The sequence below is a fragment of the Natator depressus genome, chromosome 1 (genome assembly GCF_965152275.1).
Source record: "Natator depressus isolate rNatDep1 chromosome 1, rNatDep2.hap1, whole genome shotgun sequence".
NCBI lineage: Eukaryota > Metazoa > Chordata > Testudines > Cheloniidae > Natator > Natator depressus.
In genome coordinates, this window is record NC_134234.1 from 342695701 (window position 1) to 342719229 (window position 23529).

Consider the following 23529-nt stretch of genomic DNA (forward strand, 5'->3'; position numbering starts at 1 on the left):
TGTTTCCCCAGCTGTGACACGAGGGATGCCTTTGCTTGAGCCCCTCACGCGCCGCGACAGCACCGGCTCCTCCTGAATGCCAGCCTGCTCCAGGCCAGTGTCTGGTTACACAGGGGGCTGGGCGGATGAATTATGCAGCAAAATCAGAGTGGGCGGGCAGAGGGCAAGCTGCAGCAGTCGCTGTGGGAGTTACGTGAGACAAAAGGCACCCTGTGGGAACGTGCCGCCCATTGCTCTGGGGAACAGGCATAAAGCCTCATTTTTCTTCTTAAGGAGAGACTCTCCAGCACCCGGTACTCGGCCCCATGAGCTCACAGCCGTTACAGCCCAAGGGCACGGCTCATAGGCCTTGGCGCTGCGGCCCAAGCTGTCGATGATGGCACTCCAGGCTGAGCACATCTATTCTCTTACTGCAGCTGGACCACCCTGTGTGGGAGCTGCAGCAGCTTTAAGCTAAGCAGGGAGGGGCTAGGTAACCTTATGTTTAAAGCCAAGGCTGCCCCCTTACAACACAGCCTCGCCCCTGGCGCCACACCCAGTCCTAGGTGCAGCCCAAGGCCCTAACGTACGGAGCATGCAGCTGGCTAAGTCTGGGCTGGCTTAGGGCGCACACCAGTCCTGGAATGCTACGCCCCTTAGCAAGGCTCCAGCTTAGGGGAGGCACGAAAGAGCGACTATGCTCCGCAAAGAGTCCCTGGCTGGGCTGGGGCTGGGCACGGGCTATGAACCTGTGTAGAAATGACCAGCCGTGGGGCTTTCTTCCCACTCCCCTGGCATACAAGGCACTGGGCGCTGCTCGCTTTCTGCAGGTCGCCCCTGCAATGAGGCAGCTGCTGTGTGGCAAATGAGTTTGGAGGCCACGCGGTTTCTGGTTGGTGGTGGCCTTACACGTGAGCAGGGGACAGGGGCGAGGGAGGCAGCTGTCGGGTTGAGGCAGGCTGGCATGGCACAAGGAGGCCACAAGCAGTAATAACTAGCTCTTTCCTGGTAGCACCCACAGGCCCCAGTCGGGATTGGGCTGCACGTCAAAGCCCGACGGGACCATTCTGACCTTGTCCCTAAGAGAGGATTCCTGCACGGAGCCCAGGCCTTCTGTTCGCACTAGAGTGGCGCATTTGGACCGAGACGTCCCATCTTGATGTCAGGCCTGTGACTACAGGAGAACCCACCGCTGTTGGCCCAGTGGCTAATTACCTTCACCTAAAAACTGGCACCTTACTGTGAGCCTGAATTTGTCTAGCGGCCGCTGCTAGCCCTGGCGCTCATTTTGCAGTGGCTCCAGCCTAAGGAGCCCGCTGCGCCCAGAACACTAGGTAGTCACAGGCCACCTGTTAACCAGCCCTGTGTTCAGCTAACTAGCCTGTGCCGGGGCCTGCACAGGAGGCTCTCGCTGCCTGGAAGGGCTTATAAGCTAAAGGAAAGAGGAGCGGCCTCAGCTCAATATCTGCCCAGCCAGGCTCAGCAGGCAGGGCTCGGAAGGGGACTCTGAAGGAGGAGAAGCCAATGGCTGCTTGGATTTGCTCAGGGAGCCTGTCCCCCCGGCAGACGGGGCGGCATGGGAGACAGCGCGGGGACACTGCCTGGCAGAGGAAGGCTGGACACGCAGATGGAGCAAAGGTGGGTGTTGCCCTCAAGCCAGGTTACTAGGGCAGCCAGGTAGGGTGGGGCTAAGGTCTGAAGGGCTCTACAGGTACAGACAAGAAGTTATCTTCAGCATGGAGGCGAAGGGGGCTGATGTGGTCAGAGCCACAAGCCAGCCTCCTTCAGGAGAGGGCACCCCGCGATGCTGGGGATGCTCCAAAGCCCCGGACTGAAGGTGTCCCCTGGTGTCTGCCTCTTCCCTCTCACCCCCACCCCCAGTTTCGCCTGGTGGGGTGGGCAGCCCTGCAGCCCCAACGCTGAGCGCTCCGTTGGGGCGAGCTGCCTGGGGTTGCAGAGGCTCACGCCATGTAATGCTCTTGTCACCCTCCCACCTCTGCCAGCCCCTGGTTGTCCGAGTGGCCTGGCACGGGGGGGAGTTAGGGCAGGGGGGTGATTTTGTGTGACAGGAGACACGCTTGGCAGGAACGTTGAGATTCTTCGGCTCCCCCAGCTGCTGCTGCTGGAGTGTCCCTCCGTGGGAGAGGCCCAGAGCCAAGAGGCTATTAAAATCCCCCCATTGCTGTTGATGGTCACGCTCAGAAGCAGCCCAGGGCTGCAGTAGCAGGGCAGGGGGCAGAGCCGGCGCTAGGCATAAGCAGCCTAAGCAATTGCTTAGCACCCCGAGCAGCTCAAGGGCCCCACTGTACTAATTATTAGTACGTGTTATGTGGAGGGGGGAAATATTCCTGCTTAGGGCCCCCATCGGGCTAGCCCAGCACCGGCGGAGGGGAAGAGGCTGCAGGTCGGGATTGAGCAGCATCAGCAGAGCTGTGTGTGTGTGTGAACTTCCCCAGCACCTGGCTTTATGCAACGCTGTTACAGCCTCGCTTTTCCGGGTCCTACATGTCCAGGCGTGAGACCCTCAATCGCCCTCCCTTGCATTAGTGCCTCTCTTCACTTGTGGCGGGAATGACCTGCCTGGAGACTGTTTCCGCTTGCAGGACAGTCCCAGCGGCGGAGGACGGTGCTGGCCCATTTCCCTTTGCAGCGTTACCTGACGGGTTCCCCTCCATTTCCAGGCTTGTCTCGTGGCTTCTTGCTGGCTCCATGCGTCCCAGAAGCAGCAGGAGGAGATTAAACATTCTGCTCCAGCATGCGTGAGCCAGGCCTCACGGGCGGCCCTGACCTTCTTCTTGAGACCCGATTAGAGAAGATTAAAGCTGCTGGGCCAGTCTCTGCTGGGCAGCTATGGAGAAGAGCGGCTCCTCTGTGCTGACAGCCCTCAGCAGGGAGCAGGCTTATGCTAGGCGGATGCTATCTACCACCCCCAAGAGCATCCGGTCCTCCACTGAGCCCCCCGAGCCATGCAGGAGCCAACCTGCTGCATCAAATAACCCATCCCTGCTCCCCAAACCACTAGGAAGGCCCCCGCTCTGTGGGAGGGTTTTGCTGCTCAGTCTAGCAAGAGGCATGTGAGCCTTGGAGCCAGAGCTGCTCTGGCTTAGTGGCCAGGTCAGTGCTCAGCCGGCCAGCACCCCACCAAACTGTCCCGCCCCCCCTCAGCTGGCCAGCACCCCACCAAACCCCTCCCCTGCTTAGGTTGGTGGTTGTGATTTCGCTTCTTACAAGATCAATGCAGCTTAATGCATGAGGAACCTGCTAAAAACACTGATCTCCAGGCACTGCCCACTTAAACCAAGACCTGGAGGAAGAGCATGCACCCGAAAGCAACAGAGCAACATGCCCAGAGCCCTCTCCTGCACCCTGAACCCCTCATTTCTGGCCCCAGCCCGAACCCGCACCCCCAGCCCAGAGCCCACCCCCCCACCCCCCGCAACCCAACCCCCTGCCCCACCCCAGAGCCCTCTCCCGCACCCCAGAGCCCTCATCCCCAGCCCCACCCTCAGCCAGAGTCCTCACTCTCCTCCTGCACCCCGACCGCCGCCCAGTGAAAGTGAGTGAGGGTGCGGGAGAGGGGATGGAGTGAGAAGGGGTGGGTCAGGGGTGTTTGGTTTTGTGCAATTAGAAAGTTGGCAACCCTAACTTCAGCTGTGACCTTAACCTTCCCCTGCACCTGCACAATGGGGCTCAACGTATAGCCCCCCACCCTCCACCCCAAACGCTTGGTAGCGCAGAAGGTGCTGGAGAAGATCTAGGCAGCCTGGTGACCTTGTCACTCTGTGTCACTCAGGCTGAATGTGCAGCTCGTTAACTAGATTTTTAAAATAGCGCAGCCCAAACCCTGATTAACCAAAGCAAGTGGCATGAGTGGGCCCGACTGGGAATTCAACAGCATGTGACCCATGGACTCCCTAGGGGTCCGGCAGCGTATTTATGTCCCCTAAGCTAGGCCTAGCTATAAATCAATTTTCTAGCAGTTGTCACTGACCCTGCAAGTGGATTCAGCCGCCCACCGCAACATCCAGATGGCACAGAGCGATGTGACTTTATCTGCAGGAAAACACAGGGCCCAGGTCTCCGTTCCCAGCAGCTCTCCGCTGAGGTGGCATCATGGAGTTACTCCTGCTTTGCACTGGGATGAGGCCCACAAAATCCAGGTGAGAACATAGGCTCATTACGTGGTCAAGCATCTCACATTTCTGTCTCATCTTGCAGCCAAGGTGCCCGAGGCACTGAACAGCATCCCCTCCTCTGGCCCTGGAGCAGGACGTAGACGCCGGTCAACAAAGCAGAGCAACACAACAGCTGGGCAGGCCTTCGCCATCGCGCTGCTCTGGTTTCATGTAAGTAACTTGGTGCAGTTCGCAGACAGGCCCTCCAGCACCACGGTCGATGTAGGCCGCTTATCCAGGCCTGACCTGACCCTGCTTAGCTTAATGAAGCCAACAGGATCACACCCACAGCTGCTAAGACAGCAGACAACATTTGATGGGGCAGGAGCAGTCGTGGGCTTAGGCGTGTTTGACTTATTGCTCTGCAATGTCCTTGCGCACAGCCCACTACGCTCCGTTCCACTGTCCCCATCGCTGGCAAAGAAGTCACTGGGTGACCGTGAACAGGGCTCTGCGAATGCTGCAGCCAGAGGTGACAGGGAGCCGCTGAGCCCAGTTCAGGTTACAGGGACCAGTTCAGTCTTCTCTCAAATAGTGCAGTTCCAAGCAGGAGGGAGAGCTAACGCACAAGTACTGAGTACACATGTGTACACACGTGAGAGGGGAAGCACACGGGTTACCCTGGTTTTCCTCCTTTTGATCTGATGATAAAATATAGCAAGCCAGGATCCCAGCCAGAAGCTGAGCTGCAACAGAGCCCATCTCGCCCCTTCTTTCTCCTGCACCCCAAAACCCACTCCTCAGGTCCTGTCACCTCAGCCTCCAGGGAGAACCCATTTGCCTCACTCCAACCAGTGCGACTTGCTCAGACGAGATGATGCCCTTTCTCACAGTGCATAGCCTTGCTGTTTCCTCCCCATTCCCCAGGACCACTAAGGCTGCTTGCCAGCTGTAAAGAATGTTAAATTCTGTGTAGAGAAGAGCTAGCCCTTGTTATCCTATAGCTGCATTATCCTATGAGCACCTATCTCTGGGGTAGAACTTGGCAGTTCTTCAACATTACAGAAGAGTTTTGGACAGAAAGGGAAGAATACCACCTGAAATAAAACTATGGGAGGGAATTTACAGAAGCAGAAAGGAATAGTTTAGGGTTATGAATATGCCCAAAACATCAGGGCTAACAAGTGACCAGAAGTGGTCAGAACCTTGCTCTAACATCCTCTCTGCCAGTTCAGCACCACAAATGCCATGCTGGGGTATTGGATCATCAACAGCCCAAAGGAAAGTGTGTCACTTGCTGAATGACCAGGGCCGCTTTGGTTTTCCCTAGGAGCCTCTCATCCCAATACTGACCAGAGCGGACTCTCCTGAGCATGGGGGATATGACAAAATCACAGGCCAAGGCAGCATGGCTGGATCCGTTGAAAGATTTAGCAAATATTTTGGCAATAGGACATAGACAAGGCAGTTCAGTGGCCTAAGGCCTCAGTATATTTAGATTGGAAGTGCTTCGGGGCAGGGGCTGCCTCTCACTGTGTGTTTATACTGAGCCTAGAACAATGAGGCTCCGATCTCTACATGTTACTGTAATACAAATACATTAATACTTTTACAAACAATATTCAAATAAAGCTTCCTGGACCACGTTTCTGGGTTGAGTCAGTGTGCAAGTTATTTTCCCCTCCCCTTCTTAATCGTTTCTGATCAAGCTCACATTTAAAACACGAATAGGAATCTATTTCATGCTATATATTTTTTTGAGCATCTAAAGAATTTCCACATTTAGTCTGAATCAAGTACCACAACTGAGACGGCAGATCAAATCTGGGTAGGAAACACGTAATGATTCCAACTGGAATTTGGCCAGGACAAAAGCACTAATTGATACTTAGCACTTATCATTTTCATCGGCGAGTACATTATAAATATTAACTAACTAATCGCTAGGGCCAACTCCATGATCTTGCAAAAAAGTGCTGTGGGATCTTTAACGATCAGGCAGGATCAGGGCCTTGGGTTTAACGTGTCCTCCAAAAAGTGCCCCTCAGCCAAAGCCCTAGCATGACATTGAACAACAAAGAAGAATGTCACCTTTCAAGTTCCCAACATCATTTCCGTAGGCTAGCGCATGGGTCTAGAACCTGAAGGGGACTATGAACGAAAAAGTGAGACCCATTTGCCTAAATTCATTGTTCAAGCTGAGTGATGTGCAAAGAGAGTAAACAAGTGAGTTTTAAAAAATGTTCACTTAATAATCTAAGGCCTGGATCATGCAGACTCTTATGGCCACACACAGCTTTACTCAGTTGAATAGTTTTATTGGAGTCAATGGGATTACGCACCTGAGTCAAGTTACTCAGGTGTGTGTAGATGTCTGCAAAGAAAGGCCCTAAGATATTAGCAACACGTAAGCAACAACAAAAAAAGTTACTATACGTTTACCACCTGATAGTCTCCCTTTTAAAAACATCTTCCCTCCATTTATCAAAACTATGCAAAGACCTACAAACTGAGAGAGTCCGGGTGCAGACACATTTGTAACAATTTATTGAATGAGGCAATAATAGACAGAATGGGAAAACAACAGGTATTCCATGCTCTGCTACTTGACTGTTTGGTTTTTTTTCCTTTTTCTGGGGAGAATGTCTTAGACTGTAGGAACGTTATTTCATCGCCAAAGAAACACTGACTTTAAAGCCACTGGACATCTTCACAACGACAATAAAAAATAATAATAGTTAAAAAAAATAAATCGGAAAAGCAGGGCTGTTTCTACGGAAATGTTTCCCTCCCCTCCTTAAAGTACAGAAAAACATATACAAAGAACATTTGATATTTTCATATAAAACAAGTAAATACAAGAATCTGAAAACTTTCTCGAAGGTGGAGCAAGACGTGGAGAATTTTGTTAAATGGCCACTTAAAATAAAAAAAATTAAATACCATGCACAATTGCACACACCGAAGGCGGGTGTGGCTAAAAGGAGGGAGGAGCTTGCCTGGGGGCGGGACAGTGTTTGTTGGTTTTGGGAAGCAAAGGTTTGGCCCATTGGAAAGTCAAAGTAAAATCAGCCACGGAAAACACACCAGGCGTTTTTCTGTCTAGAGGTTTTCACATGAAGTAGATTAAAAAACTAGCAGCAGCAAAGCCGTGCTGGAGATGCACATACAGCAGAAACAGGTGCGTGCCCTGGGGAACGCGAACTGGGGCAGGGGGCTATGGCAGGAGTCGGTTTGACCCTCATATTTATTGAACAAGGAAATACTGTGGGGATTGGATATTCCAGGATGGGTAGAGGCTGTGATAGGGGACGTCTGTTTCATACAGTCCTATCACAGCTCTGATAATACCAGTGACAGACATAGCTCAGGTGAACTCAATGTACCTCTCAGCAACGGGGCTGAATAAGATTCAGGTATAAAACTAGTCCTGGGGAGAGGCAGGGGAAGGAAGAATTTGCCCTAGTCAATAACTCCTCACTTTCTTAACAGCCTTCCCCTTCCTCAGCACCCCAGCCAAAGCCCCCCAAGAGAGTCGCCATTGCAGTCTAAATTTACAAACATGAAAGAATAAAGAGAAAGGTCTAAAATGTCAGCTCCATTTCCATAGCAGAGAAGATAAGGGCAGGTCTTGAGCGTGGATTACAGGAGAGCAAGGCAGGGGCATGGGTGGAACTCTCCATGGAAACTTCAACTTAAGAACTTCAACGGCAGAGTTTTCCTCTCTTACGGGGACTGCGGGGTAATCAATTGCTGTCCTCTGAGGAGCTTTATCCCTTCGAAAAGCTACTGCTGCCCCTACACAATCATGCCTGCACCTTCCCCGAGGAGAGACTTTTTCCAAACACTCTCTCTCGCTCTCTTTTGAAACCTAATTCTCAAAGTGATGGGGCAGAGGGGCCGACCCCGGGAGCCACCACAGAACTCACTGCCGGTTTAGCGGGCAGCAGCGCTGTTGGAATGGTCTCCAGTCAAGGGCACAGCCGCTTCCTACAGGGGGTGGCAATCTTCCCATCTTGCCCTGATTCTAAGAAGAGAGATTTCATGCGGGGGTTTGGGGGTGTGTGTGTGTTTTGATTTAAATCTCCTCAGAATGAAAGTCCATTACAAATTGGCTTTCCACTCCCACAAGATCAGCGCGGCACTATAAAAATGCACTTAACACATCCTCTGCTATTTTGTTTTTCCTTTTAAAAAAAGGTTAACGAAACCTTTGCTTCCAAAGCGGAGAGACTCAATGCCACCTGATTGCATCTCTGAAGAGGCGTAAAAAAATTATTCACGTAAGAGACGAGGAAAAACATCATCATGATCCTGCCGGGGCAGCGGCATCACTGTTCCAAGGTCACAACCTCCACTGCCTGACCATCCATGGTGACGGCACTGTCTGCTATCCTCGTAGTAACGGGAGCCATGGCGACCTGAACGGGACCATTCCCCTGGGCAAGGCTGGTTACCACCGTCTGGTACATGCTGACGGGGATCTGGACGAGCCCTGCGGAGACAAAAGTAGGCGATGGGATTTGCAGATAGTTCAGTCATTTCAACTGGACAAATCAAAGGACTCAAGCATGTTTTGATACATCTTTTATCATGCTTGTGTTGCTATTATTTACATAGCTCCAAATCAGAATCATACAGTTTAAGGCCAGAAGGGACCAGATCATTTAGTGAGATCTCTTGGCTATCACAGGCCACCAGCACCACCCAGCACCCACACACTAACCCCAAAATTAGATCAAAGTATTACAGCCCACAGGAGACTAAACTACTGTGTGCCACAGGCAGAGAATAGGAAGGACCGAGGTGCACCAGTGCCCACGGCCCCTGCAATGGCAGAAATACCCTGATGATCCTGGCATGTGACCCACACTCCAAGCCACAGAGGAAGGTAAAACTCACACCTGGTCACTGCCAATCTGACCTGGGGGGAAATTCCTTCCTGACCCCCACATATGGTGATCAGTGAGACCCTGGGTACATGAGCAAGAACCAGGTGGCTAAGAATGTCAGAGAGAGACTGCTTGGTGCCACCTCAGAACATTGACCCTCCCTGTGCAGTGTCCCATCTCCAGCCATGCACACCCCTGGTGCTTCAGAGGAAGGAGACAAAAAGAAAACAAAAAAACCCACCCAACCACAGAATACATGCAGGGAGGGGAGGAAAGAGATCCCTTCCTCACCCCCACAGGTGACCAGATGAGCTCTAGGAACATAAAAGACATACACTGGAAGGGACCCCATGGGCTGCTGAGCCCTGCCCCCAACCATCACAAGCAATCCTGTCATACAATCCCACTCATAAATTTGTCCAGCTCTCTCTCAAAACGAATTGTTTCTCCCACAATTCCTATTGGGAGGTTGTTCTAAAACCTCATTCCTCTGACAATTAGAAACCTTCTTCTAATTTCTGGCCTGAGTCTGTTCATGGCCAATTTATGCCCATTTGTTTTGGTGCCAACCACTGTCCTTTAGCTTAACTAGCGCTTCACCCTCCCTGGTGTTTAACTCCTAACAAATTTGGAGCGAGTATTCAGATCCCCTCTCAGCCTTCGTTTTGCTAGGCTAAATAAGCCATGCTCTTCCAGTTTCTTCTCTTAAGATAGGCCCTTCCTTCTCCTGATCGTGTTAGTAGCTCTTCTCTGTGCTGGTTCCAGTTTGAATTCATCTTTCTTGAATATGGGGTACAGAACTGTACACATATTCCAGAGGAGGTATTCCAATGGGTACATGGTGGCATACACGGGGAGAAGGTGTGGCCATGAAACAAAGGCTCTAAGGGCCCACAGTGCTACAATGCAAGAAAGGTGGGTGACTGGAGTTGGAATGCATTGAAGAACAGGCTGGTTTCAAGGCGCACGGGAGCTCTGTGTATACTGACTGGGAGGCTGGTTCACGTATCAGTATGCAAAGGCATAAAAGCAAGAGTAAGTGATGGGGACCTAGGAATTGGACAGGAGCAGGGACTGGCCAGAGCAAGAGTGGAAGGGACATATTAGAGAAGGGAAAGTGGAAGTGGGGGCCCTGGAGGGGAAGAGGGGAAGGCTAGTATAGGATTCAGGAAGGGATGGGGAGACCCGTTTAGAGCAGCTGGAAAGTGACTTTGGCAGTAACCAAACACCTTGTCATTGTTAAACCCAAACCAATTTTAAACAGTGCAATTTATTTCCCAGTTGAGGCTGTGTGTTAACTGCCTGCATTTCGCTCAGCTGAGAAAATGAGACCGGGCTGGTCAGTTTCTCCCCTGAGCCTCTCACTTCAGTACAAGGATTCCAGGCTGCTTGTAAATTCTCCAGCCCCACCCAGCCACAAGAGCAAAGCTGTTTTCATTCAGATGTTAAGGAACATGTTCATGGAAAAAAAAAAATCTGTTATCTGTGTTGTGTCCCAAGCTGCCTCATGGATCAGACTGGACAAGGTTCCTAGTACTGAATTTGGACTTAACATGAGCGAAGGCGAGAAGAGAGAGGAACAGTCTGGATTAAAGCTGGACAAGGTCACAGAAATCAGCCAGTAACTCAGTTTGTGGACACATCTTTGTGCCCGTGCAGCATGAATTCAGCTCTCTTATCCATATGCATTATGATACAGTCTTCAATTACATAATCATGTACTATTTTTTCCACGGGACTCCTGCTTCCGTCAGTGAATGGACAGTTATTCAACATCCCTTTTATCTTCCACATTCAGTGTGTTGCCTGAGGTTTTGTTTAAGGCACGCCATTCAAACCCTGCTCTGAATACAAAATTATTCATCTACTCATGGCGTTTCTATGGCACTTTCACCATGATGGCTGAGTGCTTCTCACACATTAATGGGGTACGTGTGGTAAGGTTGTGGTATCCCCATTTCACAGATGTGAAACTGAATGATTAAGGCCAAAATTATCAAAGGTCGCCCCTATTTTGGGTCTCTGACTTTAGATGTCTCGGGCCTGATTTTTCAGAATAATTAGCAATTTTATATTTCTATCTTAAAAGCACAGCTCGCTTCAATCAACTTCAATAGCAGGTGTGCGTACACAGCTTCTCTCTAAATCTGGCTCCCAGGGTCTCACATCGGGCACTCAGAAAACGAGGCACACGCAATTCGTGGCTGCTTTATGACAAGTTTTGTTTAAGTGATTTGCCCAGGAACTGTGCAGCAGAAGCCCGGAGAGAGTCCAGTTCTCTAGGGGCAACCATCAACTGCCTTCACCATGAGACCCTCCTTTCTCTTCCTGCAGTCCCCTGCTTCATTCACTACACACCTTCCAACTTCCACAAAGAGAAAGGCAGGAGTCTTACAGACAACAGCCTGATTCACTATACAACCATCATTTGTTCCCACAGCACCAGTCAGCCTGCCCCTTTATCCCTAGAACTGCCACCAGCCTCTCTGAAATAAACCTAATTTCTTTCTATCAGCTTCTCTTCTTTTAGCTATCGACTCCTGCTCTCATGATCATTTACACTGCTACGGTTTAAGGTCCAATTATGTGTCTGTAAAGCTTCACGCTCACTTCTGGTGCTATCGGAATAATCCTGTGATGTGGTATGACAAATTCAGGTTAGTTTACTGCTCGGACAATAACAAAATGTATTAAGGCCCCAGAGGTTTCTGTACAGTTTGGGCAATTAAGCGATGTACAATAATTGCAACAAAGGTGCAGCCTCTTGCCTTCCAGTAACACTGTGGTACGTGCACTTGGATGCAGGGCAGAGCAAGGGAAGGCTGTAGCAATTTTGGCTAGACTATGGAATCCTAGAAATTAGCAAAGGAAATGACTTATTAGATCATCTAGTCGATGCCCCTGGCTAGTGCAGAATTGTCCCTTACCCAGACCAAGTTCAAATCATTCTGGATAGCTGGATCTTTGATCCAGGTTTTCCAGACAGAGGAGTCTACTGTCAAACCACTATCCTGTTTGGGCAATTTGACTCAGATTTCACTAGCCGAGGTCAGGACCCCTATCCCCAGAGGACACTATTTAATGACAGGAGGCAGCAGAATGTGCTTCCGTGTCCTCGGGTCACTTTTTGTGCAGACAGAAAAGCTTGTGTCTTAATCATGCTGGCCAGGAGGGTGCCCCAGAGTTTGAGAGGGCATAGAGTTCAGTAATACTTTGCACTGCGCTAGCCCCTTTCATCTGCAGATCTCAACACATACTGCAAACAATTAAGACTCACAAACCCCCTAGGAAGTAGGTATTCGTCTGCCACTTTACAGATGGTAGAAAGATCCAGAGGGGTTAAGTACCTGCCCCAAGGTCACACAGCGAGTCACTGGCAGGATCTGGAATAGAGAGAAGAGACCTGCTTCCCAGGGCCCTACTGTAACCAACAGCACCAACCCCGTTAAAAAAAAAAAAAAAAAAAAAAGTCTTAGATGGACTGGTCAAGAAAACCTTGCAGACTTCAGTTTGTAGAGGAGGCAGGCAGCAACCCGAAAGTTTGGTCTTAGGCCAGCATGGAACCCGAGCACCTACCAGACACACAAGAAGCTGGCAGATCTCCACTCCAGGCAGCTAGACTTACTGGTCCTAAAAGTTCTCATTGTGCCACACTGGCCGAATGGGTCTCCTGGCCTACTTCGGAGTGACATTCCAAAGACTCCACACAATGCAAGGGACTGACTCTCTCTTATTGGCCAGGGAACACGCAAGGTTACAAAGCTTGACCCCCCTGCGATGTACAAAGGGGAGCATCGGCGCACACTAGGATCCAGCCGTTGCCGGCCAGAGAAAGGGTCTTTACTGAGAGGGGGAGACTGAACGGGTTCAGTCTCTCTGGGAAGGATGGATTTCTGGTATCAGGGGTGTAGTCAAGCCCAGCCCCGCCTCCGACACAGCAATACCTTAGAGCAGGGAATTATCCATGAGAGAGAGGCGCCCTTCTATGTGGGATTAAACTAAATCGCCACAGCCTCTGAGGTAGAAGCCTTTTTGACAGTAGTGGCAGCAAACCAAGGAAGGAGACAGGCGATGGCTGTAAAGTCTGCTGTGCATTAAAGCAGAGATGATCACCCTTGGGAGAGATACGATTAAACGGCAGATACACCGTAATCAGGTCTAGGATTGTCCCTGTACTGCATCTGCTAAGACCTGGACCCTGATTAGCCCTAATCTAGCTGGCACATGTTAATCTAAAGCATGGGTTTGGGATCCTTTCAATTGTATTAAATAGGCAATCCCTTACACAAAACTTTTGGGGCTATGCAAATACAAGTATCTGCAAAGAGGGAACAATTCCTTGAAGGAGATATGGCTATTACTGAGAGAGACAGCAGGCAGAAATCATCATACGGCTTCTTGCCAACAGATGAGTGGGATATGGCAGGGTTCCATGGCGCAATGCCACACTTCAGCTGCGCACACAGTTCAGATCTGCTCCTGCCAGGTGAAGGCCCATAAACAAACATTATTAATAATGCAACCAACCCGCACAGACAACAGAAGGTTTTCAAAGCAATGGAGTGCAGAGATGGAGCAGGGACATACATTCACTCCTCTTTGTGAAGGGATTTTCTTCCTGAAACCATACCTCACCCACCACTACTCACTAACAACATGGCCATTCTGCTTCCCTCCTTCAAATCCTCATTCAAGACCCACTTCTGTCATGTTACCTATGTTATTTGTGTTGGGATAGGGCCCGAAGGCCCCAGTCTTGATCAGGATCCCATCTTGCTGGGGACTAAACATAATGAGTGTGTTCCTGCCCCAACAAACTTAAGTCTAAATGACAAGCAGATGCAACACACGGGTAACAAACGAACAGGAAGAAGAGGAATGGTTATAAGATCCATGTACGCAGGCCAGCTGTGTGCACAGCTAGACGGCTTAGAGACAAACTTTTAAAAATAAATGATAAAATCTAAACCAATAAATCAAATCTGAATCAGCTGTCCCCCTACCTTGCCACTTGCAGCTACCTGTGCCTATCACTGTGAAAGTGGGTCTTGAAGGATAGGAGAGTGGCTTTATGGAATAGTTCAGAGGGGACTTTCTAAGGGGCAGGCTGGAAACAAGCCCAAAGGAGCCTGTGGGAGATGCAGAAAAAGGCCAGCGTCACTGGCAGGGGAATGGGGTTCTGCGACAGGACACTAGAGTAGATAAGCAGAAGGAACAGAGCTGTGTAGGGCCTTACAAGTAGGAACAAGAGCCTTGAATCTGATGTAGTGAAGGAACAGGAGCTGGTTAGAGGGATACAAAGGAGGGCTAGATACGGACAATGCCAGGCCAGACAAATCATCTTAGTAACTCTATTTTGTATGGACTAAAGGAGAAGGAAGTTGCAATATTCAAAGATGATGCTCAGGCTACAGGCCTGAGTGACAGGGAGGATGGTTGTGTTCTCAGCCATTACCTCCAGCAGGAAGGTGCTGGGTGGGCAGGGTGATGAGGAAGTCACCTTTGGCTATGTTGAGTTTAAGTGAAATCAATGAAATCAGCCCATTGCTAATGGCGAGACTGAAGGGCCATAGGGGAGCTGCTGTATTTATTTTTACACAAGTGGACTGCTTTACCCTTGTCTCTGTTGCTGGTCTCTAATTATGAGCTCTCTTGGGCAAGGATGGAGTCTTCCTGTGCGTATGGACAGTGTCAAGCACTTTGTGGGCACTGCTGGAATACATAATATATCGTCACCAAGATTACAGCCCATATTCAGTCCTGAAGTATGCTGGTGCAATTCCCATCTCTTTCAGGGTGAGATATACTTGCTTATTCCCCAGAGGTCTCAGTAGGGAATGTTCCATCATGATCAGAGTAGAAGACAAGCTGGCACTAAAGACAGAACAGGGCCACACACCTGTAAAGAGCGATCAGCTGTTGTGACCTGCACAGGATGTGCCATGTTTGTCTTTCTCCCAGAGGACAGAAGCGACTTCGTCTGTACACAGTGAAAGCTGGCCTCCATATCTGAAGAGAAGGTTAAAAGGACTAGAGACCCAAGTATAAACCCTGCGTTGCATCAAAGAAAATGAAGACTTTCTGGGTAGAAGTCAGTGTTTGGTACTGCAGGCACAGCATGCTAAAGTATCAGAGAGGGTAGTAGAGAACGGGGAAGAAAATTGGCAACATGTGACCTCCCGAAGAAGAAAGAGGAGAACCCATGTACTCCCAATGCAGATAGAGGTAAGAAACTATTTTCAGGCTCTCTACACAGGTACTACGGTGGAGAATGGTTTGGAAGAGTCATCTGAGGGAAGGGATCAGAAGGAGACCCCATCAACCGGAAGGTATGGGATGCATTGTCCTAGGGATCGGGGTTCCACGACCACCACTCCCAAGAGGAGGAGACGGGTGGTGGTGGTCGGGACTCCCTCCTAAGGAGGACGGAGTCATCCATCTGCCGTCCAGACTGGGAAACTTGAGAAGTGTGCTGCTTGCTTGGAGCTAGAATTCAGGATGTGATGGAGTGTCTGCCGAGACTGATCAAGCTCTCAGACCGCTACCCCTTCCTACTTCTCCACGTGGGCACCCATAATGCTGCCAAGAATGACCTTGAGCAGGTCACTGCAGACTATGTGGCTCTGGGAAGAAGGATAAAGGACATTGAGGGGCAAGTCGTGTTCTCATCCATCCTTCCTGTTGAAGGAAAAGGCCCAGGTAGGGACCATCGAATAGGGAGGTAAATGCGTGGTTACGCAGGTGCTGTCGGAGAGAGGGCTTTGGATTCTTTGACCATGGGATGCTGTTCCAGGAAGAAGGATTGCTAGGAAGAGATGGGATCCACCTAATGAAGAGAGGGAAGAGCATCTTCGCAGGCAGGCTTGCTAACCTAGTGAGGAGGGCTTTAAACTAGGTTCGCCCGTGGATGGTCATATAAGCGCAGAGGTAAGTGGGATACCGGTAGGAAACACAAGGAGGAGGGTGCAACGGGAGAGGCCTCCTGATTCATAGTGAGAAAGCAGGGCAATTGGCTAATTATCTTAGCCTGTACATGAACGCAAGAAGCCTGGGAAACAAGCAGGGAGAACTGGAAGTCCTGGCACACTCAAGGAACTCTGATGTGATTGGAATAACAGAGACTTGGTGGGGTAACTCACATGACTGGAGCACTGTCATGGAGGGGTATAAACTGTTCAGGAAGGACAGGCGGGGGAGAAAAGGTGGGGGAGTTGCACTGTATGTAAGAGAGCACTGTGATTGCTCAGAGCTCCAGTATGAAACCAGAGAAAAACCTGTTGAGAGTCTTTGCGTTAAGTTTAGAGGCGAGAGCAACAAAGGTGATGTCATGGTGGGCGTCTGCCATAGACCACCAGACCAGGAGGATGAGGTAGACAAGGGTTTTTTCAGACAACTAACAGCAGTTTCCAGATCACAGGCCCCGGTTCTCATGGGGGACTTCAGTCACCCTGACATCTGCTGGGAGAGCAATACAGCAGTACACAGACAATCCAGGAAGTTTTTGGAGAGTGCTGGGACAACTTCCTGGTGCACGTGCTGGAGGAACCAACTATGGGCCATGCTCCTCTTGACCTGCTACTCACAAACAGGGAAGAATTGGTAGGGGAATAGCAGTGGGTGGCAACCTGGGCAGCAGTGACCATGAGATGGTCGAGTTCAGGATCCTGACAAAAGGAAGAAAGGAGAGCAGCAGAACATGGACCCTGGACTTCAGAAAAGCAGACTTTGACTCCTTCAGGGAACTGATGGGCAGGATCCCCTGGGACGCTAAAATGAGGGGGAAAGGAGCCCAGAAGAGCTGGCTGTATTTTAAAGAAGCCTTATTAAGGACGCAGGAGCAAACCATCCCAATGTGCAGAAAGAATAGCAAATATGGCAGGCGACCAGCTTGGCTTAACAGAGAAATCTTCAGTGAGCTTAAACACAAAAAGGAAGCTTACAAGAAGTGGAAACTTGGACAGATGACTAGGAAGGAGTATAAAAGTATTGCTTGAGCATGCAGGGGTGTAATCAGGAAGGCCAAAGCACAGTTGGAGTTGCAGCTAGCAAGGGATGTGAAGGGTAACAAGAAGGGTTTCTACAGGTAATGTGGAAAAAGCTGAAGTACTCAATGCTTTTTTTGCCTCAGTCTTCACAGACAAGGTCAGCTCCCAGACTGCTGCACTGGGCAGCACAGTATGGACAGAAGGTAAGCAGCTCTCAGTGGTGAAAGAACAGGTTAAGGACTATTTAGAAAAGCTGGACGTGCACAAGTCCATGCAGCCGGATCTAATGCATCCAAGGGTGCTGAGGGCGTTGGCTGATGTGATTGCAGAGCCATTGGCCATTATCTTTGAAAACTCGTTGCGATCAGGGGAGGTCTTGGACAATTGGCAAAAGGAAAATATAGTGCCTATCTTTAAAAAAGGGAAGAAAGAGAATCCGGGGAACACAGACTGGTCAGCCTCACCTCAGTCCCTGGAAAAATCATGGAGCAGGTCCTCAAGGAATCCATTTTGAAGCACTTGGAGGAGAGGAAGGTGATCAGGAACAGTCAACATGGATTCATCAAGGGCACGTCATGCCTGATCAACCTGATTGCCTTCTATGATTGGATAACTGGCTCTGTGGAGATGGGGAGAGCGGTGGATGTGATTTACCTTGACTTTAGCAAAACTTTTGATACCGTCTCCCACAGTATTCTTGCCAGCAAGTTAAAGTAGTAAGGATTGGATGAATGGACTATAAGGTGGATAGAAAACTGGCTAGATCGTCGGGCTCAATGGCTTGATGTCTAGTTGGCAGCCAGTATCAAGCGGAGTGCCCCAGGGGTCAGTCCTGGGGCTGGTTTTGTTCAACATCTTCATTAATGATCTGGATGATGGGATAGATTGCGCCTTCAACAAGTTCACAGATGACACTAAGCTGGGGGAGAGGTAGATATGCTGGAGGGTAGGGAAAGGATCCAGAGTGACCTAGACAAATTGAAGGATTGGGCCAAAAGAAATCTGATGAGGTTCAGCACGGACAAGTGCTGAGTCCTGCACTTAGGACGGAAGAATCCCATGCACTGCTACAGGCTTGGGACCAACTGGCTAAGCAGCAGTTCTGCAGAAAAGGACCTGGGGATTACCATTGACGAGAAGCTGGATATGAGTCAACAGCGTGCCCTTGTTGCCAAGAAGGCTAATGGCATATTGGGCTGCTTTAGTAGAAGCATTGCCAGCAGATTGAGGGAAGTGATTATTCCCCTCTATTCAGCACTGGTGAGACCACATCTGGAGTATTGCATCCAGTTTTTGACCCCCCACTGCAGAAAGGATGAGGACAAATTGGAGAGAGTCCAGCAGAGGGCAACACAAATGATTGGGGCTGGGGCACATGATTTATGAGGAAAGGCTGAGGGAACTGGGATTATTGAGTCTGCAGAAGAGAAGAGAAGAGAAGAGAAGAGAAGAGAAGAGAAGAGAAGAGAAGAGAAGAGGGGGGATTTGATTGCAGCCTTCAACTATCTGAAGAGGGGTTCCAAAGAGGATGGAGCTAGGCTGTTCTCAATGGTGGCAGATGACAGAACAAGGAGCAATGGTCTCAAGTTGCAGTGGGGGAGGTCTAGGTTGCATATTAGGAAAAAATATTTCACTAGGAGGGCAGTGAAGCACTGGAAGGGTTACCTAGGGAGGTGGTGGAATCTCCATCCTTAGAGGTTTTTAAGGCCCGGCTTGACAAAGCCCTGGCTGGGATGATTTAGCTGGGGTTGGACTAGATGACCTCCTGAGGTCTCTTCCAACCCTCATCTTCCATGATTCTATGGGTCAGACCAATGGTTCATCTAGCTCAGTATTCTGTCTCTGACAGTGACCAGTTCCTGAGCTTCAGGGACTGTATAGAACAGGGCAATTTAGAGAGATCCATTTGTCTTCCTTTCCTGGTTTCTGGCAGTCAGAGGTTTAGGTTTGCCCCGAGCATGGGGTTACATCCCTGACTATCCTGGCTAATAACCATTGATGGACCTATCCTCCAGGAACTTTAGTTCTTTTCTGAACCCAGTTATATTTTTGGCCATCACCACATCCCATGGCAACGAGTTCCATAGGTTAGTTGTGGGTTGTGTAAAAAAGTATTTCCTCTTGTTTGTATTAAACCTGTTGCCTATTCATTTCATGGGGTAGGCCCTGGGTTTTGTATTGTGGGAAAGGGTAAACAACACTTGGGTAAACAGTGTTCAAGGTTTAGGTGTACTATGGTTTAGGTTTATAGTGGTATAAACCAAGGTTTAGGTATATAGTGCCATCCTGATGTTTTTCGGTCATATTTTCTATCCCTTTCCTAATAGTTCCTAACACTGCCAGGCTTTTTGATTGCTGCTGTGCACTGAGCTGAAGTTTTCAGAGAACGGCCCACAATGACTCCAAGATCTCTTTCTTGAGTGGTAACAGCTAACCCAGAACCCATCTTTATATATGTGTAGTTGGGATTTTCCCTTTAATGCGCATTCCTTTGCATTTATCAATGCTGAATTTCATCTGCCATTTTGTTGCCCAGTCACCCAGTTTTGTAAGATACCCCTGTAACTCTTCACAGTAGCTTTGGACTTAATTACCTTGAATAATTTCAGTATCATCTGCAAACTTTGCCACTTCACTGTTCACTCCTTTTTCCAGATCATTAATGAGTATGCTGAGCAGCACAGATCCCAGTACAGATCCGTGGGGGACCTCGCTGTTTAACTCTCTCCATTGTGAAAACGGACCATTTATTCCCATCCTATGTTTCCCTGTCTTTTAACCAGTTACTGATCCATGAGAGGACCTTTCCTCTTATCCCATGACTGCTTAGTTTCCTTAAGAGCCTTGGGTAAGCAACCCTGTCAAAGGCTTTCTGAAAATCCAAGTACACTATATCAACTGAATCAGCCTTGTCCACATGCTTGTTGACCCCCTCAAAGAATTCTAACAGATTGGTGAGGCATGATTTCCTTTTACAGAAGCTGTGTTGACTCTCCCACAACAAATCTTGTTCATCTATGTGACTTAGGGTGTCTCCATTTGGGGGGAGGGAGACTAAATTTGAGATGCTCTACAGGGTCCTAACTGCAAAAAGTGTTGAGCTCCCCATTTCTGAATAGTCAGACCCTAGTGCTAGCCATCCCAAGGCACTTCACAGACATTAGATAGGGAAACTGCTCCACCCAGCATGGTTTGAAAGGACTTGCAAACTTTATTTTGTTTTGTGACCTCAAACCTGCCTTCACATCACCATGTGTCTCTGGAGGAGCCATCCTGGTCTAATCAGGTTAAAAAAGCCAACTCTCTCAAAGATGCACAACAGAGCATAACAGATCTGCCAACAGGTAGGGGATTTTACACAACAACGTGTGAACACCAATGTCGAGGTGCAACAGGGAAGCTTATGGATGGAGCATGAGTATGAATGGGGAAGCCCCAGACACCAACCTGTAAATTATAATGAATATAATGAGACTTCAGTCCTGCCTTTTCCATGGAACATTAGCCAAACACAACAGCAAACAAAGATGCTACATTTTCCTCCAACAAACTGCAAGGGTCCCAAGGGAGATTACTGCAGCACTGCAACTACCGTAATTAAATAGTTCTTCCCCCCAACCCTCAACAGCTAAGCACTTCAAACTACCTATGTGGATGTCACCCATGTTATCTGCCATTCAGCTGCCAAATTTTTCCTAAAACTGTTAGTGATTAACTCATTGCACAGTCCTGGTTCATCTTGTTCTATTTCAATGTGCTCCCCTCAGCTCATTCATAACCACCACAGGAGTGGATTTATCTAAGAGCTCAAAGGCTGGATAGGGACGGTTGATCTGGTACCCTACACTCTGCATCACTAACACAGCATGTGCCAGGATTCCAAAGAACCACGCATACAAGGGGCTCACCCTTTTCTGGATTAATGTCAACTTATTTAACGTTAATGGGAGCTGCTGGCTATGCGGTATTTTGAAAAATCAAGCTGCATATTTAGGTGCATAAATGTGGACTGAGAGGCCTAACTTTAAACACCCATTTTTCAAGGTCTGGCCTTAGTCTTTTCCTGCACTCTCTTGTTGAGAGCAGATGCCTGCTGTGTGTATTGAGATTAAGTTGCTCTTTTACACATTTATCTTCTGCTGCAATCCACCAACTTCTACCTTTTCTGCTTTTCTGGCCTGGGGTTAGCATGATCTAAGGCCAAAAATCCCTCTCCTTGGGGGAGAAGCTAGAGCTCAGGAGGAGAAGAGCTGAAGACTTTTTTGGCTTTATTTTTTATATTTTCCAGCCTTTTAACTTTTCTTTTGCCTTCTTGGGAGGGGAAGGATGATCACTTGGGGCTTCCAATCACGAAGATATGGCAGAGAGGGAGCCTTGAGCCCCTGCATTCTTTTTGTCCAATATGAAATCGGAAAAGATGCATAGGGAGTACACCTCAGAAAGAGCTCAGATCGTCCTCCCGGGAAGAGAGTCAGCAAGGATTCCTTGCCAAGTGACTACTATCCACTGGAGAACCTGGGAGACGGCCCTGGAGCTTATTCAGTGTGGGATGGATTGGGCGGGGAGATTTTTGGAATTACCCCTACAGAATACTTGGCTGGAGAGGATAAGCCAGCCTGTTGAGTCTCAAGTACTGAAGAGGACTGACCTGCCCTTGTGGAAGTATCTCCTGAGGAGTCTCTGCTTTTTTGAGGGGGCGGGGGGAATGCAGAGGCCCCAGCAAGTCATCCAAACACACGGTCCTTTGCCATGGCCAAGCATGGATCCACAGGCTGAGAGCAATTGTGGCAAAATACCCCTTCTGTGGCTCCCGAAAGCATCTGTTCATGGGTGGAGCAGGTTGTGGCCCTGGGTGTGCTCTGCCAAGCTATGTGGAAGAGTCTACTCACCGCAGACACACTCCCTCGTTGCTTGACATGATGCAGTGGCTCTCCTCCTTCGGCGCCCCCTCCCGACAGCTGCTCTGGACCTGCTTTGATCTGCCTCTTCCTGTGACTTGGCTCTTCGGCCAGGTCAATAACAGTCCCACCCTTTCCAGCATGCCAATGGTTCGGCCCAACTTCAGGCTTTTGGGGTCTGCCAGCCCTTGGCTCCAGAGTCGTCATGCCCCCTGCCCTAGTAGGGGAACCCAGGCCCGCCCTCTACCCTCGGTTCCAGCCCCAGGGGCTCTGTATTAAGCAGAGGAGGAGTGTTCAGACCCCCTGCCATACATCTGGGCTGCTTTCTACTGTGGCCTGTGGCTGGGCTTTTCTCACAGTCTCTGCCCCGGCTTATTCTTCTGTTGGTCCCAAAACAAGGGGCAGCCCAAACTACTTATGAGAGACAAAAAGGTCCTGTACCAGGCCTACCTGTCCCAAGGAGGCTCTAGCCCTAGCCAAGCCTTCCTTCCTTCACAGGGCTAGCTCAAAAGGTCTACTCCCTCTCCCAGTCAGCCACTACTGAGCTAGGCTTTTCCTCTGTCTCCCGCCTTCAGGCTTGAAACCTTGCACAGGGTAACTGGGTGGGGCTGACTGGGGCCAGAGGCTCTGATTATCCCCTTCCTGGTCACTGAGGTCTGTCTACTTCATCACAAGCTGGGATTGCAAATTCCTTCAGTTAATACTCTCAGGTGGTGTTAGTTAACACCAGGAAGCACTTTAAAAAGGTGTTTTTATTTTGACAATATTCCTTTATTCTGAAATTCTGAGCCTTTACCTTCCTATTCTGTCATTTTGGCCTCGTTCTGATGTATCTGTAAAAACCTTATGTTCTTCTTACTTGATTAAAAAAAAGGGGCTAGGAGAGGAGACAAAGAAGCAGATCGTGTTTTTCCATGGGAAACCAATTTCAAATCCTCAGCTCACGACCCTGTCGGCTAAATTACCTGTCCCTCCCTCACCTCCGTATGATGCCGAGGATGAATCTAGAGCTGAATAAGGATACTCAGACCGGCTTGAGTTAGAGGCAAAGCGTGGGCATACTCTGTGTACATTTTTCCCATGCGGCTCTGCTCCTAAGACAGACACTAATGTTGGGCCTCTCTCAAGCAGGGACTGCAAGTCTGCTAAAACCTGGCCAATTTTTGTGCAAGAGAAAGAGAGAGATGTGGCAAATGGAGATGAGGAGACCAAATATGCTTATTTCCACTTGTGATCTAAACAACATTTGAACCTAGGACTCCAGAAGCCTAGTGAACTAACCCACCTTGCTACTAAGCTCCCTCGATCAGCTGGCTTTACAGAACAGAGGAGGGTAAACCTGATAAGATTAGCCGTCTGTATCATGGTCAATTCAAATATATAGGAAACCTAGTTAAAAATACTGAGAAAGAATCATAGTATCTAACTTTCACTAAAGTTAGAAACTAAGTTTTGTTTTCTTTTAATGAAATATAAACAGTACTGGAGGATATTTTAGGTAGCCGGCTAACAGGTGTTATGAGGCCAAAGCTTCCTAGAGAGGGGAAACACCTAATCAGTTGCAGAGTAGATTCCTCTGCGGTCCCCAAACAAAGGATGCATCAGATATTAACCTGGTATGTTTGATCTTAGTCAAATGGCCAAGGTACAATATTATAAG

The 23529-nt window shown here is 49.2% G+C and overlaps 1 protein-coding gene across 4 annotated transcripts in view; it reads right to left on the reverse strand.

The window, feature by feature from the left end:
* Window positions 1–6610: 6610 nt before the first annotated feature.
* Window positions 6611–23529, reverse strand: part of NRF1 (nuclear respiratory factor 1) — a 106791-nt gene continuing 89872 nt past the window's right edge. For all 4 annotated transcript variants that reach the window (XM_074942734.1, XM_074942731.1, XM_074942732.1 and 1 more), the window contains one exon: window positions 6611–8589. In XM_074942734.1, the coding sequence (XP_074798835.1) occupies window positions 8426–8589 (164 nt within the window). In that variant the 3' untranslated portion in view covers window positions 6611–8425. The remainder of the gene's footprint in view (window positions 8590–23529) is intronic.